This window comes from Balaenoptera ricei, chromosome 15, assembly GCF_028023285.1.
Source record: "Balaenoptera ricei isolate mBalRic1 chromosome 15, mBalRic1.hap2, whole genome shotgun sequence".
In the NCBI taxonomy this organism is placed as follows: domain Eukaryota; kingdom Metazoa; phylum Chordata; class Mammalia; order Artiodactyla; family Balaenopteridae; genus Balaenoptera; species Balaenoptera ricei.
In genome coordinates, this window is record NC_082653.1 from 44,787,335 (window position 1) to 44,804,265 (window position 16,931).

Here is a 16,931-nt window from a genome sequence, read left to right on the forward strand (position 1 = left end):
TACCTTTGCTCAAGGTCACGGTCACGTGATCAAATCATGACATGAGAGGAATTTCATACTTGGGTTATGAGCCCGCTCAGCTGAATTTCCTGGGCTTCTGTTCTCTCGGTGGCAGTAAGTAGCAGAGCAAGCACATGTCATTACGTTAGATTAGATTTAGTGGCTACAGTAATGTCTGGGCCAGAGGAGTCTGCCAGAGGGAAGGAGTTGGTCCCGAGGCCTGGTGAGCTTCTCCCTGTGAGAAGGGGACCCCCTTGCCGTGCTCCGCTTTCCGAAAGCCAGCCCTTGCTTCTCTCACCACCTCCATCTTCCAGAAATGGCTGGCTGAAGAGAATATCAAAGTCTAGAAAAGTGTACCGAAGAAAGATGTATCCCGTCCAGTCCTGCATCTGGACCATGGTGTTGACCCCTCCCCTCAGCACCAGGCTTGGAGGAAAGAAGTGACTGTCACAGGCCTTCCACGCACACATCGACACAGTTCCCTGGGTTCCTTCCCTTATCGGCAGAAGGAAATGCAGAGGACAGTAGCTGTGTGCTGGCCTATCAGTGGGGCGGTCCTGCCCATCGCTCTCTCTGAGGGGCAGGATGTCTCCTGCCAGGGTACAGGAGGTACAGGAGGCTGGGAGGCATTTGCAGAGTGGACCGGCGCTCATGGTTAGAGCTCGGGCTCCAGTTGCCCTGCGCCCGCCAGGGCTCTCGTCCTTTCTTGCTTACCTGCTCTTCCTTTCCATTCCACAGATATCTGTTGCATACCTTCTCTGAGCTAGGCCCGGTTCTGGACGCTGGGAGGAAAGCAAAGAACAAATCTCCGCCAAAGTAAAGCTCATACTCAGTGAGGCAGGTGGACAAAGAAAGAGGTAGCCTCTTAGCCAGTGTTTATTTAATGAGCACAAGAGCCGGAGTAATGGTAGCAAGTAAGCAAGGCATGCATTCCGGATGAGTTTCTTAAATACAACAGCACCACACACACACACACACACAAACACACACGGCTTATCTTACTTCCCCTGGGGCTGTCCAGCTGTGTCCTGTTTTGGATTGAGCTGGGCCAGAGGTGCCTTTCTTCTGTCTGTGTTTGGGCAGATGTCGTGTTGGTTACGGATTAACATTGGATGAATGCTCCTCCCACTTGAAGCTTAGAGTTGGCTGTAGAAGGTCTCCTTCCTTCCCCCAAGACCAGGCAGCATTTTGCTGGTGTTCAGCACCCTGAATATGAGGCCAGTCTGTGTATTTGTGCCTGTCATTTGCATGCGTCCACATGGAAGGCACGGCCCTGAGGAGTTTACTCACAGACAAACGTAGATGTCTTATTCAGAACCTGCATGACGAATGCTATATTTCTCCTGGCACTTGAAAATAGAACTCTGACTCATTTTGTTGAGATCATTTCTCAGAAAGCTGCACGGCACTGTCCCTTGGAAAGATCCCGCAGGCAAGGAGGACACCAGTGCATCCTGCAGCAACAGCCCAGAGCGCCCGTCACTGAGTGGCTGCATTATCTGTTTGATACAGAAACAGCATTTCGGTTTGTGAAAGTCTGAGAAGTTATGAGTATCCAAGAACTGCTTTTGAATGATTTTTGAGTACCTCAGGTAACAGGATCACTTGAATAACACTTACTTTTTTGTGATTTGAAGACCTAGGTTTGCTGACCATATATTCCAGCGTTCTAAGTCTGGAGGAGATTGCTAATGAAAAGCAAAAGCTTAAAATGAAAAATCCAAGTTTAAAAAAATAATGGATGAACTGGAAAGATGAGTAGAAATTGAGATGGAATTAAACAGGGACAAATGGATAGTCTGGAAAGTCCGATTTTAAAAATTAATTTGCTGACTGTGGTAATGGAGGAGCCCTGGTTGGAGTCCTGTTCTGTGTGTGGCGATGGTCAGTGGGTTAGTGACCTCATGTTGAATCTGGGCCACCTTTGTCAGGCATTAGAAAATAAATGTATTCTTCATTTACATGGTTAAATGTAGAGTTGGGGTCAAGGGTCTGCATTCCATTTTCTGACCCGGGCAGATACCATGGGAGTGCCGGGGTCCGTTTGATAACCTGGGGGTTTCTAGAGAATGGGAGTGGCGTCATGGAGGGCTGGGCGAGAGAACCTGGGAGAGAAAAGGCTTTGTGAGGTAGTGGTGGGGGGTATTCAGGAATCTGAAGGGCTATCATCGAATGACAGATTTTCTCTGGACATCTTTAAAGGGCTGAGCTGGGACCAAGGGGTGGAAGTGGAACAGCTACAAGTCTTGGCCTGATTCTAGGAAGACTGTTTAATGCTGTGCGGGGTGACTCCCAGCAACGTGATGTTTAAGCAGAGGCTGGACCGCTGTGGCCAGGAACCCCAGGGAGGCTTCAAGGATCTCTTCGACCTTGAGTTTTATGGCCTTGGCAGAGAGGATGGGAAGGGGAGTGAACTTAAGAGATTCACCCGGATCAGATTCTTTATCAGAAACTTCTCTGGATGCAGCAGCAAGAGTGTGGGACCCAGCAGACTCAGTTCCAGGGCCCATGATAAGGCCCCTCGATCCTCCAGGGAACACCTGGGCTACTTCAGCTTGGTCTCCAGACCTTCCCAGGGCTATAGGTCAGCTGCCCAGCTCTGACCTCCAGGCAACTTCTGCCCCTGAAGGGAATCCTTTCCCCTTTGCTGCCTTGCTCCTCCTCCCCACAGCCAACCTTTCCAGAAAGCTCTCCCTGCTGCCTCAGTAATTGTACCAGAAGCTGAGGTGATAAACGCCCATCACACTTTCATGTGCCTTCATTTCCCCAGTGGGAGCTGGGTTGCAGGAGGACACTTTCCCTCTCATTTCTTTTGTCTGTTGCCTTACTCGCCCCTGTGGTGCCTAGAATGGAATTTTTAACATCTTACAAATTCATCAAAATGAATTAGTTGATTTTAGTACTTCCAGAAAGTAATTTCAAACAAAGACGTCTGATGGTAAAGATAATCTCTACTGAATGTTTGGCAGGGTCCTGAGTGGGTGAAGCTTCTTATTAACACTCGTGACAGTTAAACAAGGTGGAAGGGGCCTGCTGTTTCTCAGGTGATCTTGTGGCAGCTGAGAAAGGTGAGCTCCCATGCCCGTGCAGCTCCTATAGAAAGCAACCCAGGCCTCTCTGTCTGGACGGTTCTGTGCCTTCCTCGACTTCAAAATGCTGCCTTTCGTCTGCAGAAAAAGGACTGGATTTCATCACCACTGACCTCTGACGCACTTGAGCCTCCATCTCCCCAGCACCGACTCCTTAAGTCCTTAGCGCTGTTGAAAATGGCACCTGCGCTGGGCTTAAGTTATCCTTCTGTGTGACTGACCATAGCTGCCTCTTTAGTGCTGTCACAGACTATCCTAGCCTCCTCGCTGCACGCAGGAGGTGTGTTTCTGGGCCCTGGCTCCGGGGAGTTTGCTGTTGGGGGCTGTCGGGGTGCTCTTTCTTTCATCACAAGCTCAGGTGCGCGGTGGATGGGGTCAGTGAATGGCGCTTTTGTCCTCCTAAAGCCTTAAGGAGAAAGGATAGGGTCCTACCGGAGAGGCACTGTGCCAGCCTGGCAGGAGTCGAGGGGGAGCGCAGGCTGCACTCGTGTTACCCGAACCAAACTTGGGTCCGTCCGCTCGCCCGTGCACAGTAAAGCCAATCTACTGACACTGGGTTGGGGTGAAGGAAAGTGCAGCGTTTATTGCAGGCACCAAGCAAGGAGTCCAGGGCTGCTGGTGCTCAAAACATCCGACTCCCCGATGGGTTTGAGGAAAGCCTTTTTAAAGGCAAGGTGAGGGAGGGGAGTCCCAGAGTATGTGATCAGCTCACCACAGTTCTCTGGTTGATGGTGACGTAACGGGGCTGTTAACATTATCAATCCTCAGGCTCCAGTAGGTCCGGAGGCTACAAGTAGTTAATTTCTTCCATCTGGTGGGGGTTTTAACATCTGTAAAACAACTCAGGAATGTGCATCAGATGCTATTATCTAGGTACTTTAGAGAGGAGCTAAAGCAGAGGATATGGGGGAGGGGTCTGTCCCAAGAAGGCCCCATAAGGTCCTGCTTGGTTACACTAGTGATCTCTCGTCTGGTCTCCCGCAAGGCCTGTCATTGCCCACCCTTCATTTCCCTCTGGCCCTTGCTGGGCTGCCCCTTTCTGGGCCTCTGAGCACGGGGCAACCACAAACTCTCCTGGGTCTTGGCCAGGAGGGTGGAGCCACGCGGGTGGGGCGGACTTACTCTGCCCTTCCATGCCAGCTTTCTGTTAAATAACAAATACAATAAAACAAGAGCAGTGAAAATGGGAAATGTCCCTTCCTGTGGGAAGTGGGGTTCAGTGGGACCACGTGGGAAGCAGTGCTGAACCCAGCGTCCACCTGCTTCTGCCCTCCTGCACTTTCCTCCATTTCCTGTTCTGGTTTCTGGTAGACTGTCATCCTCTCGGGGTTGTGTTGGGTCACGTGCCAACCCCAAGCCAATCAGCGTGTTCAGCGGGATGCTGCTCTCTGGCTGACCAAGCCTAAGCCCCTGCAGTGGAGGCAGGGACCATGTGGGCACAAGAGGCGGGGCACAGTGTCCCGGTCCCTCACCACCCAGCCCTGCCCCAGGCTGCGGGCCGCTTTCCTTCCCAAATCACTGAGGCTTCGCAGAGTTGGGGTCCCCTGCCCAGCAAGGCTTGTGCTGACCCAGAGAACAGGGGCCTCTCGGGGAGGACGTGTCAGAAGACTCCGGGACCGGATGACCCAGGTCTCTGAGAAGCCCTGCTCTCAGTGGATGCGGGGACAGGCGATTTTTCTCAGCAGTGTGGCCGTGAATCTGTGTCAGGACAAGCCTACAAAGTTACAATGTTTCCTGAAAAGAGCCTTCCATGCATCAAGTGTTGGAGTGGCTGCCCTCCCTCTGGCTGGCCGGGGCCCCAGTGCCTGCAGTCTGAAGAATTATTCCAGCCAAATGACTATGCGTTCCGGCCCTCCCCCTTCTCTGACAGCCCTCCCTTCCTTGTGCCGCAGGGAACTGCTGGAGACCACGTGCCGCCTGGCCAACACGCTCAAGAGGCATGGAGTCCACCGAGGGGACCGGGTAGCCATCTACATGCCTGTCTCCCCGCTGGCTGTGGCCGCAATGCTGGCTTGCGCCAGGATTGGAGCCATCCACACTGTTGTCTTTGCTGGCTTCAGTGCGGGGTCCTTGGCTGGGAGGATCAATGATGGTGAGCACGTGGGCAGTGGGAGGGAGGGAGGCACCTGGGTCCCCTGGCCTTCAGGGACTTAGCGTGGTGACAGATATCACTGAAAGTCACACATGCAGATGATGGACACTACCAGGGACAGCGCATGGCTGAATGAACATTTGCTCCATCAGCTGAGATCTGAGTGCGTTGGATTTAACCAGAGGAGGGAAAGGAAGATTCCAGGTGGAGGGAATGGCATAGGTACCAGCTGGAGGAGGTTGTGTGGCTGCAGTGGAGGAGGGAAGAAACGTAGGGTGAGATGAGGCTGGGGAGATATGGGGAAGATTCCACAGGTCAACAGCTGGAAGTCTTCTGTGGTGAGGAATGACGGGGTGGGCCATCTCCTGAGGCTTGGAGTCAGGCGTGGGCCTTGTGGTGTGTCTTTAAGGCCTTCTGTGTGCAGGTAGGTCAGAGCCTCCCAGACAGGTGTGCGGAGCAGTATCGTCTCCTTCCTTTTTCTGGTGTCGGAGGGCTGAGTGTCTGAATGGTGGCCTCATGTCTGTGCAGCCTGACCCCTGCTCCCTTGAGATCCTAGAGGGTTCCCTGAGCTGGCTCCCCTGGGGGCTGTTGCGAATTCTTTGTGTCTCACAGAAGACTTGCCTTTGGGTAATGGACAGAGCTGAAGGGCATAGTTCTCAGACCTCTGTTGACCACTCTCTTTAGGAAAGACTGGGGAGCCTTTCTGCTCCCTTCCAACATTTCCCCTCTAATTTCAAGCATTGGTGCTGCTACTCCTTTCTCTCTCTCCCTCAGCTCTGTAGCACCTACTGTGTGCCAGGTTTTGTTCTAAGCAGTTTGTGAAGGCCATCTCTCTTCATTTTAACTTAGTCTTCATAAATATTATATGAGATAATACTCTTGCTATTTCTACCCTCTCCCTTTTTCTATTACCATTGAATCATTTTAAAGTGTACAGTTCAGAGACATTAAGCACATTCACAATGTTGTGCAACCATCATCACTATTCCAGAACTTTCCCATCATCCCAAATGGACATCTCATACCCATTAAGCAGGCATTCCTCACTTCCCCTCCATCCAGCCTCTGACAACTCTAATCTGCTTTCTCTCTCTATGATTTGCTTATTCTGGAGGTTTTGTAAAAATGAACTCCTACAGTATGTGGCATTCTGTGTTCTACTTCTTTCACTAAGCATCATGTTTTCAAGGTGCATCTATGTTGTAGTGTGTATCAGTATTTCATTTCTTTTTGTAGATGAATAATATTTCACTGTATGAATAAACCACATTTTGTTTATCCATTTATCTGTTTATGGGTATTTTTACTTGTTTCTACTTTTTGGCTATTGTGAATAGAACTGCTATGAACGTTTATGTACAAGAATACCTGCTTTCAATTATTTGGGTATATACCTTGGAATGGAATTGCTGGCACATATGGTAAATCTATGTTTAACTTACTGACAAACTGCAAAACTTTTCCAAAGGAGCTATTCTGTTTTACATTTCTACTAGCAATGTATGAGGGTTCCAATTTCTCCAAATCCTCATCAACACTTGTTATTTTCCTTTAAAAAAAAATTATAGCCATCCCAATGGGTATGAAGTGGTATTTCATTGTAGTTTTGATTTGCATTTTTCTAATGACTAATATCATTGAATATCTTTTCATGTGCTTGTCCATTTGTGTCTTCTTTGGAGAAATATCTACTTAAGTCCTTTGCCCATTTTTTTAATTGGTCGTTTGTATTTTTGTTGTTGTTGTTGAGTTGTGAGTTCTCTAGATAGTCTGGATACTGTACCTTTATCAGATATATGATTTGCAATTATTTTATCCCATTCTGTGGGTTGTCTTTTTGCTTTCTCAATATTGTCCTTTGAAGCACAAAAATTTTTAATTGTGATAAAGTCCAGTTCATCTGTCTCCTTTTGTTGTTCGTGTTTCTGGTGTATTATTTAAGACTCCATTGCCAAGTACAACATTACAAAGATTTGCCTCTGTGTTTTCTTCTAGGAGTTTTTTATAGTTTTAGCTTTTTCATTTAGGTCTTTGATCCATTTTTTTAAAAATATTTATTTATTTTGGTTGTGCCAGGTCTTAGTAGTGGCAGGCGGGCCTCTTAGTTGCAGTTCCAGGGCTCGCCGGCTCCTTAGTTGTGGCATGTGGGCTCCTTAGTTGCAGCAGGCAGTTTCCTTAGTTGTGGCATGCAAAGTCTTAGGCTCCTTAGTTGCAGCCCATGGGCTCCTTAGTTGTGGCACGTGGGTTTCTTAGTTGTGGCATGGGAACTCTCAGTCGCAACATGCATATGGGATCTAGTTCCCTGACCAGGGATCGAACCCGGGCCCCCTGCATTGGGAGCACGGAGTCTTATCCACTGTGCCACCAGGGAAGTCCCAGGTCTTTGATCCATTTTGAGTTAATTTTTGCATATGGTGTGAGGTAAGGGCCCAGCTTCATTTTTTTTTTTTTTTTTTGGCCTGTGCATATCCAGTGATACCATTTATTGAAGAGACTATTGTTTCCTTTGTTGAATGGTCTTGGAACTCTTGTCAAAAATAACTTGACTGTATATGTGAGTGCTTATTTCTGAGTTCTCTATTCTATTCCACTGATCTATATATCTATCCTTGATTTTCGTATGCTGAATCATGCTTGCATTCCAGGAATAAATCCCACTTGGTCATGATGTATAATCTTGTTAATATGCTGCTGGATACAGTTTGTTAGCATTTGGTTGAGGATTTTTGCATCAGTGTTTATAAGGGATATTGGTCCGTAGTTTTCTTTTCTTGTGATCTGTTTGTCTGGTTTTGGTATCAGGGTAAAGCTGGCCACACAGAATGAGTAAGAAAGTGTTTCCTCCTCTGCAATTTTTAGGAAGAGTTTGAGAAAGATTGATGTTAATTTGTCTTTATCTGTTTGGTAGAATTCACCAGTGAAGCCATCTGGTCTTGGAAACTAAGGCACAGAAAGGTTAAGTGACTTGCCTAAGGTCACACTGCTACTTAGCGACAGACCCAGGATTTGAACCCAGGCATTCTACCAATGCTTTCAACATTACATTAGGCTGCTCCTTTCCTCTCTTGCTGATGTGGCCACAGTTACCAAGTGTTTCTGTTAAGATTCTTTGAAACAAGCAAAAGCAATTGACTCTGGAGAATTAGTAGCTGGATGCTGGGCAACTCCCAGAACTCAGGAATCCTAAACAGCCAGGCCATGGGAAGGCAGGGGCCCAGTCAGCTCTGAGGGACTCAGTAGGGGAAAGTCCTATAACTTTTCTCTAGAACTTTGCCATTAATCGGCTCTTCCCCAGCACTCTACAGCCTCCATGTCCAGCTATTCAGGTGTCAGTTTCCTGGGGGCAAGACCCTGTTGGGACAAGTGTCTGTGTTCTCTTGGCTCAGTGAGGGTGGTATTTTGGTTATTTATTGCTGTGTTACAAGCTACTCCAAAAGTAAGTACTTAGAACAGTATATTTTCTTATTATGTTTCATGATTCTGTGGGGCAGGAGTCAGGTGGGCATGGTAGAAATGGCTTCCCTCTGCTTTGTGATATCTGGGATATTGGCTGGATTGGTTTGAATGGTTGGGGGTGGCCAGGGGTCTCTTTCTGTTCATGTAGCCTCTTCACATGACTAACTTGGGCTTCCCCATAGCAAGGCAGCCTCAGGTGGTCAGACTTGTTACATGGTGGCTTATGACTCCAAGAGGAAGCAAGGAAACTGCCACTTGTCCTAAAGGCTGACCCTGGAATATGCATAGCATCATTTTGGCTATACTCTATTGGTCAAACCAGTCTGTAGCCATCCCAGATTTAAGGGGAGGGGGCCTAGACCCTACTTGTCCATGAGAAGTGGCGTGAGACCAGGTCAGAGAATTCACAGCTGTCTTTTGTCCACCCCCGGGAAGGAGCGTGTCAGTTTGGCGACCAGGTCTCACGGTGAGTAGGCAGCCACTCCGGTTAGTATGTCCTGTTCTACGGCCCCGGCCCCCTGGCCTGGCCTCTGGGCTCTGGCCACTCCTCTTCCTTTATCTTCCCTCCTGCTCTAGGCTGTGTGAGAAGTGGAGAGAGGGAGGCATGGGGAGGGTGGAGAATGGCTCTGGGAGATGCTGTGGGGGTAGAACAGTGGCCCGAGCAGTTGTCCACGCCCGAATTCCCCAGTACCTGTGAATATGTACCTTACGTGGCAGAAGCCCTCTGCAGATGCGATGGGACCCTAAAATGGGGGGATGATGCTGGTCGGCCCGGTGTAACCACCGGTCCTTAAAAGCAGAGAACTTTCTCTGGCTGAAGCAGAAAACATGTGGCAGAGAGGGAGGTGAGAGAGATTCCAAGTGACAAGGACTTGACCTGCCTTTGCTGGCTTTGAAGATGAAGGAGGTTGTGTGCAGGGGGTGTAGGTGGCTCTAAAAGCTGAGGACGACCCCTGACTGACAGTCAGCAAGGAAATGGGGGCCTCAGTCCTACAGCCACACGGACCTGACTTCTGCCAACACCCTGAGCAACCTGGAAGCAGATTCTCCCCAGAGCCTCCAGGTGACATCTGCCCCCACCCCCACCGGCACCTTGATTTTGGCCGTGAGACTAAGCAGAGAACCCAGCTTAGAGTCTCACGGCCGAGCTCACCCAGACTACAGAACTGTGAGCTAAAAAAAAAAATGGGGGTTCTGAGCCACTAAATTTCTGGTAATTGGCTATGGGATACAGAAGCTGAGACGTGATCAAAAGCCAGGGTGAAAGTGAATCCCCCCCAGACCGAAGCATCTGCTGATGCTGCCTGCGCTGATGCCATGCACCTGCCACGGCCCCGCTGCCCGCCCTCGGGGACCGCAGAGAGAGGGTGCTCCCCAAGCACCTCCTGGGGACTGGGCGTGTCGGGCCCGGAGGTTCCTGCCCTGGAGAACCACTCGGGCAGGGAGGCCTCGCGCAGATGGGCACCGGGAGCGAGGCCTGTGTCTCGGCGGCCGGGATTCCAGCACCCAGGTTGGGCAGGGGCCGCTGTTTTCTCCAGAGGGTCCTGAGCTTTCTTTGTCTCTCATGCCCTTGAGCAGGGTCCCTTTCTACCTGCTGGGCCATCTCCCTTCCTGCCCCACAGGGAGCTTCCCTGGACAGTCCCAGCTCGGGGATGTAGGCCTGGAGCGTCTCAGGCGGGCTCTGTCCACCTGACTTTGTCTCCGCAAGGTGACTGATTGCCAAGGCCTGAGGAGCAAACAGTGTGTGTGGCCGGGGCCTGGCGTGCAGAGCTGATGACACTGCCCTAGGTGCCCCAAGCAGTCCAGAGTATCTCTCTGACCCAGGCAAAGGCCTGTGCTGGAGGGGTCTCAGGTGGCCCGCGGGGCTGTGCCACCTCTAGGGCTCTTGGGAGGAAGAGAGGCTGTGAGCATGTCTCTAGAAAGCACGTTTCAGACTGGAAAGCTGAGGGAGACTCAGGTAGGGCCCCCAGGAGCCGCCCTGAGGCGAGAGTTCAAGTGCAGGCAGTTCACTGGGGAGGTGGTCCTGGGAGATGCTGCGGGCTGCGGGGAGTGAGGCCGGGGAGCTCCTACTGTGGGTGCCCAGGGCTCAGACCGCAGGGAAACCCTGGAAGGCGATGGGGCCCCGGGCGTCAGCATGAACCCCGAGGGGCTGGTTGAGGACTACTGGGTGGGGTGATTCCTCAACACTCCTGCCTGTGGCTCCAAATCAGACCTCGGTGCCCACGTCACAGGTCTCAGGGCTGTGCGTGGCCACCAGCATGGCAGCTGGATGGTTGTTCCAGGCTCTTTCTCAGGGGCCAGTTGTACAATAGCCCACCTCAGCCGTGATGCCTCCGGGTCATTCCGGGTTGGGGCGTGGTGGGTGGAGGGTAGCCTGGGAAGGCCCCGGGGCAGGTGGGAGGGAGCGGGAGTCTGGCGGAGTTGAGCGTCTGGTGACTTATCTCCAGTTACACCTGCTCTTCCCAGAGCCGGGAAAAGGCTGGCGCTCCTGCTCTGAGCACAAAGATCCCAGAGCAGGTGGAACTTCACTTTTTTTTGTTGACTCTCTTGCTCAAGGATGGACTTTCTCTGTCACACCCTTAGGCCTGGGGTGTGTGGCTGTCTGGGCTGTGAAGGTCAGAGTGGGGAGGAAATTGACCAGAATTACCTGCCTTTGACTCCGATAGCCAAGTGCAAGGTGGTTATCACCTTCAACCAAGGACTCCGGGGAGGGCGCGTGGTGGAGCTGAAGAAGATTGTGGACGAAGCCATAAAGCTCTGCCCAACCGTCCAGCATGTCCTCGTGGCTCACAGGACAGACAACAAGGTTCACATGGGGGATCTGGACATCCCCCTTGAGCAGGTGGGTTTATCTCCTTTTGTATAGTTTGAGGAGAAGGGGTTGTCATTGGATTAACTGAGTCTGAGTCTTGTCAGATTGTGGTTCTCAATCTGGGTCCCCCAGAGGTGCCCAGGGTTCCCCTTTGCTATTTGATGGGCTTCCATCCTGGTAGGGAAGATGGAACTCAAATTCCACAAACAGAGGGAAACATTTAACATAACAGAAATGACTGGATCCATCCTTTTATTTGGAATTAAACTAGGGCAGGCTAGAGAAGGTGAACTCTGAACCCTGTCTGCCGAGTTCTGAGGCCGAGGGGACGCCAGGTGCAGGGGCGAGGTCACTGCCCGTGACGGGCTGTCTGGTCTTCTCCCTCACAGGAAATGGCCAAGGAGGAGCCAGTGTGCGCCCCGGAGAGCATGGGCAGTGAGGACACGCTCTTCCTGCTGTACACCTCGGGGAGCACTGGGACGCCCAAGGGGCTTGTCCATACCCAGGCGGGCTACCTGCTGTACGCCGCTCTGACGCACCGGGTAGGGCGCTGCCCCGGGGGGCTCCGGGCGGGGGGCCAGGAGAGGCTGGATTGGGGCCAGAGCTCCTGCTAACGTCTTCTCCTCATGTGTTCACGAGCAGGGCCGGGTGTCCTGGCATCAGCGTGGTGGAGGGGTGTGCTTGGGGGGCTGAGTTTCTGTCCTTGTTGGAAGGGCCTGGGTCCTGGACCTGTGTCTTCTGCTGGTCTTTAGCCCGTCACACGTGTGCCAAGCCCTCCCTAGGCCTGATGTGCTGGCTGGCACGGCTGCTTTTAGGTGCTGAGAGTCCAGGTGCACTGGCCTTCCTGGGCTCTTCTCCTATACAACAAGGTTGGTGTAAATATGAGTACATTATTGTTATTTGTTAAGACGCTTTCTTCTACTTAAGAGGTCTTTTTTATCTGGTTTTAAAAGAAAGTAAAACATTTTCATGGGCCTCTAAAAGTGCTGTGGCCTCTAGGCTCTGCTTACTGGGGCCACATTTTAAAAGGAAAATTTTAAAAAAGACTTGCTTTTATGAGGAGACTTAAATTTAGTGTATGGAAATTGTATTACAGGGGACCATCCTTTAAGGATTATAAAGCAAATGGTCTGGCACAGTTTTATTATAGTAAATGCATTTAAAAATCAGCACTCATTTAAACATGGGTGGGTGGGGGGATTTTGGTTAACATGCATCCCTGGTTGCCTTGGGGAATAGCTGACGCTCCCCAGGTGGGATGGGGTCTCAGGATATTGTCTGTGGACCAGACTCTCTCTCTGGCCAAAGGCAGAACTCAGCCCTAGGCAATGCCAGCAGCAGGGGAGCTGACTGGCCACGTGACCGGGAAGCCCAGGCGCATCCAGGCAGGGCTTGGACGCTGAGAGCACCTACAGTCTGGCTGGGGTCCAGGGCCCCGCCCAGTCAGTCACTATGGTGGGGGTGGGAGTGGGATATGCTGATCGGCCAGGCCTGGTCATCCGGAGGTGGACCTCACGGATGAGCACGGACGACGAGCGGGTCCTGGGAGGGCAAAGATGAGGCCTGGGAGTGGCAGCCACTTGCGGGCAGCACTGAAGATGCGGAAGTGAGGCAGAAAGATAGACGCGGCACAGAACCAGGCCGGGAAGACGAGGTATTATGCTTGACACAGTCCATGTTAAAGCCGCTGTCTGCTGGCCGCTGGGTGACCGTGAGCATCACAGAGCTGTTCTCGTCTGAAAGCCTCTTGCTCAGCTCTGGGTGGGCATGTTGCAAAGACTGACATGTAGTGTAAGTCAGGACACTTTGGAAAATGTAGCTACCGAGACCGAACACCAAGAAAGTCACAGAATGGGTCAACGTGTTTCCATCCATTTATAACAAAATTAGCATGAGGGGAGCTGTAAATGTGGTGAAAGAGTCTTCATTTTTTGTTTTCAAGCATTACCAGGACACTGTCTACATGAGCAAAAGAAGTGGGGATGTAAGGACGGGACCATCTTTTGAATTTCTCTTCAATACAGTGAGGGCATTTTAAAGCTTTAGGAATAGAAACTTTCAGCCTTCTGTACATAAGCGTGTGTCGATGAGTGTGTACGTCTGTGTGTGTGTGTGTGTGTGTGTGTCCGCCCGTGCACCTGCTGAAGGTATTAGGACTGTTGGTTTCTTCAGGGAAAAGGACAGTTGACTCTGCAGGGACGGTGGGGACATGGGCAGGTTTCAGGGTGAGCAGTGGGGTCAGGGTGCCCTTTGGAGCGTGGCCGGTCCCGGGCTCCTGTTCTCCTTCCAAGAACGGCAGGTAGAGAGGTCGCCAGCCCCGTGAAAGATGTGGCACTGTGGGTCCTCGTATTAAAAATCCTCTCAGTTCCGGGATGCTGTGGGCCTTGGGGTGTGGGCGTCCTGCTTCACCGGTGCAGTGGGAGTGCAGTTTCCAACCCTCTGCCTTGGGTCATGGCTCCACAGGACCCTGGCAGACTCGAGACCACTGTGCTGTCTGGAAACTCCTGGGGGACCTCAGTGTGTGTCTGTGGCAGCAAGAGACTGGGCCACTCGCCCAAAGGTTGAAAAAACATCTTTATTGCAAAATAGAACACAGATATAGAAAACCACCGAAATCAAATGTGTGGCTTAATGAATTATTGCTGGACAAACTCACTTCAGTCAAAAACTGGCACATCGCCAGCCTCACACAGAAGCCCCTTCATGGCCCATAGTGTCCCTGCCCTTTCTAGTTTTGTCACCCAAATGTGCATCCCTAGGTACTGTAGCTTACTCTTGCCCACTGACTGTTTTGGGTAAGCCTTTTAAGCCAAGTTTAGCCAATGGGTTTCCCTCCATCCCTTCAACTCCTTGAACGTTGTCGGTCGTAGTGCCCGGCTGTGTGTCTCTCTGTCCTCAGTGTCTCCTGCAAAAGGGCAAGTGGACCCACAGACAGGGTCAGGTTCAGGTTTGACCTTTTGGCAAGAATAAGGAGATGCCCGTGTCTCTCAGACTCTTAGAAGCTGATGATGCTTGATGCGTTTCTTGGTCTTTTTGGCTTTTGTTTTTTGCAGTTTTAAAAGGATTTAAAAAACTATGGTGTAAAAAACCAAAAAAACAAAAAAACTATGGTGTAACTTAATGCAGAAAGGTGCCCTTATTTTAGACATAGGACTGGATGGAGTTTTACCTGTGGGTACACGTGTGGCGAGCATCTCCAGCTCCTTCAGGCCCTGACATCCGCCCGCTCCCCCAAAACTCCCATCCCCGCCCGCCTCAGGACTAGTGCTAGGCGACCTCCAGCGTATGGGTGGGCTTTGTGCTGGGGCTCAAAGAGTGTCCCCTCTGAAGTCCGGCTTCTTTCGCTGTCATCTGCGGGCCTGGCGCCGCTGTCACCAGTGGTTCCCCTCTCATCACTGCTGTGGCTGCTCTGCCCTCACTCCTGCTCTCGGGGGCCGTGGGACAGAACACGCCCTGTGACGTGTGGGAGCGGGTGACAGGCTCCTGACAGCCCTTCCTCCTGTTTCTGCAGTTTGTGTTTGACTACTGGCCAGGTGACGTCTTTGGCTGCGTGGCTGACATCGGCTGGATTACGGGACACAGCTACGTGGTGTACGGGCCTCTCTGCAATGGAGCGACCAGCGTCCTTTTTGAGAGCACCCCGGTTTACCCCAACGCTGGTGCGGACTGCAGGAGGGGCAGGACGAGGGAGGAGAGGTTGGGGGGTGCGGGCTGCAGGCTGGAGGCTTTGCTCGGGTCAGGCTCGTGGGTTCTTGTGACAAAGCTGCCGGGCGGCAGGGGCCGGGCCAGGCCTGCAGTGGGATCACACGTGCAATGGGAGGGGGTCCAATCGCTGGAGCCTTCGAGAGACCACCCACCCTAGTGTCCCTCTAACCTCTGCGGCCACCTGACCGGATCCTGCCCTTCCTCGAAGCCGAGGCCAGTGGCCAGCCTCCCCGTGTGCCCTACTGCCTGTGCCTTCGGGCTGCTCGGGCCGAGCTCGTGGTGTGTGGCCTGGAGCCGCCACCATGGAGAGGGGTGCCTTTGAGGACCCACGTCTTGCTCCCCTGGCATCTTCCTCCCTTGCGGCACAGCGTCTTCAAGTGTTTGTTCAAACGTGACCGAAGGTTGGCGGCTCTGCCGAGGCTCTTGCCCAGGCTCTTGCCCAGGCTCTTGCGCAGGCGGTCCATAGTGCTGATGGTTTGATGCCTGGAACTTTGGTCCCCCCCTCCCAGGTTCTCTCCAGCCTCCCGCAGGGGCCAGATGTGCTCCCGGAAGACGCGCAGGGGGCCCGGCTAGGGATGAGAGCCGAGTCTCAGGTGGCCTCAACCTCCTGTGTGCAGAGTGGTGGCGGCGAGTTGGGGGGTTGATGGGGCGCGTGCATCCTGGGTGCCGCTGCTGCTCCGGGGGAAGCACGGGTCGCCACTAGAGACCATTTAAATGTGCCTGAACGCGGGCTCTGCATTGGTGCTACTTCACGGTAATATCCCTTTGACCCGATTCCTCGCTGTGTCCCGTGGGTCAGGACATGGGCTGTCAGCGTGTGGGTCGGCACCCAGGGCCAAGCGGAGGCTCCAGCCTCCGACGCGGGGAGTGCGGGAGGCGGCCCCATGGGGAGCCCCTCCCGTCCCGGAGGTGGATGCAGAGTGGGTTTCGTGGACACCGTGGGTGTCTGCACACGTCCGGCGCACGGTAACGTGGGCCGCCTCTAAGTGCGGCTCATGGAGGTGACGTGACCCGGGGCCTCTCGTAGGTCGGTACTGGGAGATGGTGCAGAGGTTGAAGATCAATCAGTTCTATGGCGCCCCGACGGCCTTCCGGCTCCTGCTGAAATTCGAGGATTCCTGGGTGAAGAAGTATGACCGCTCCTCCCTGCGGACCCTGGGCTCAGGTGAGCGGCTGCAGGAGGCATGTGTGTGCCAGAGCCAGCGCAGGTCTCTGGATGGCTTCATCACAAAGGCTGTGTCTGCGCTGAGTTCACGTGATGCGCTGCAGCCAGTAGAAAGCAGATGTCCCACGTGGAAGCCCCTTCTGGGAGCCCACAGCCGTTAAGGGTCTGGGGCTCAGCATTGTGATGTTGTCTGTGCTCCATCTTCATTATGAAAACTCACCACCGTTGGAAGGTCAGGCCCGAGCCCTTTCGCTAGTGGCTGCCCAGGCTCTCACCCCCTGCTGTTCCCAGCGCTGTCATCAGTGCCATTCTGCCCTTGGGTGCGTGTTTCCAGGCAGGGAGGGAGTTGTGAGATCAAAGGTTATCTCCACTCGTAATCAGGATAGATGTCGCCAAGTCATGTGAGAGCGTTTTGGAAAGGTGACCTGGGTTACCCTGAGTTGAGGTGGTCCCGGGAGGGGGAAGGCGCCAGGCCTGTTCTCCTGCAGGGGATTCGGTTACTAAGGAAGCAGTATGCAGGTGACAAGGCAGGTGCTCAGAGCGCTCTGCTGCGCGTCCCCCAGGCCAGGGGCGGGCTCCTATGGGCCTCACTCTATAAGGGCTGTGACCAGA

At 52.6% G+C, this 16,931-nt stretch overlaps 1 protein-coding gene across 3 annotated transcripts in view; it reads left to right on the forward strand.

Annotated features, from left to right (window-relative positions):
- ACSS1 (acyl-CoA synthetase short chain family member 1) overlaps nucleotides 1-16,931 on the forward strand; it is a 41,782-nt gene that overhangs the window by 16,578 nt on the left and 8,273 nt on the right. For 2 of the 3 annotated variants that reach the window (XM_059897698.1, XM_059897700.1), the window contains exons 3-7: nucleotides 4,982-5,181; nucleotides 11,304-11,479; nucleotides 11,839-11,991; nucleotides 14,961-15,108; nucleotides 16,182-16,319. In XM_059897698.1, the coding sequence (XP_059753681.1) occupies nucleotides 4,982-5,181; nucleotides 11,304-11,479; nucleotides 11,839-11,991; nucleotides 14,961-15,108; nucleotides 16,182-16,319 (815 nt within the window). The remainder of the gene's footprint in view (nucleotides 1-4,981; nucleotides 5,182-11,303; nucleotides 11,480-11,838; nucleotides 11,992-14,960; nucleotides 15,109-16,181; nucleotides 16,320-16,931) is intronic. The other variant, XM_059897699.1, reaches the window with a different exon arrangement.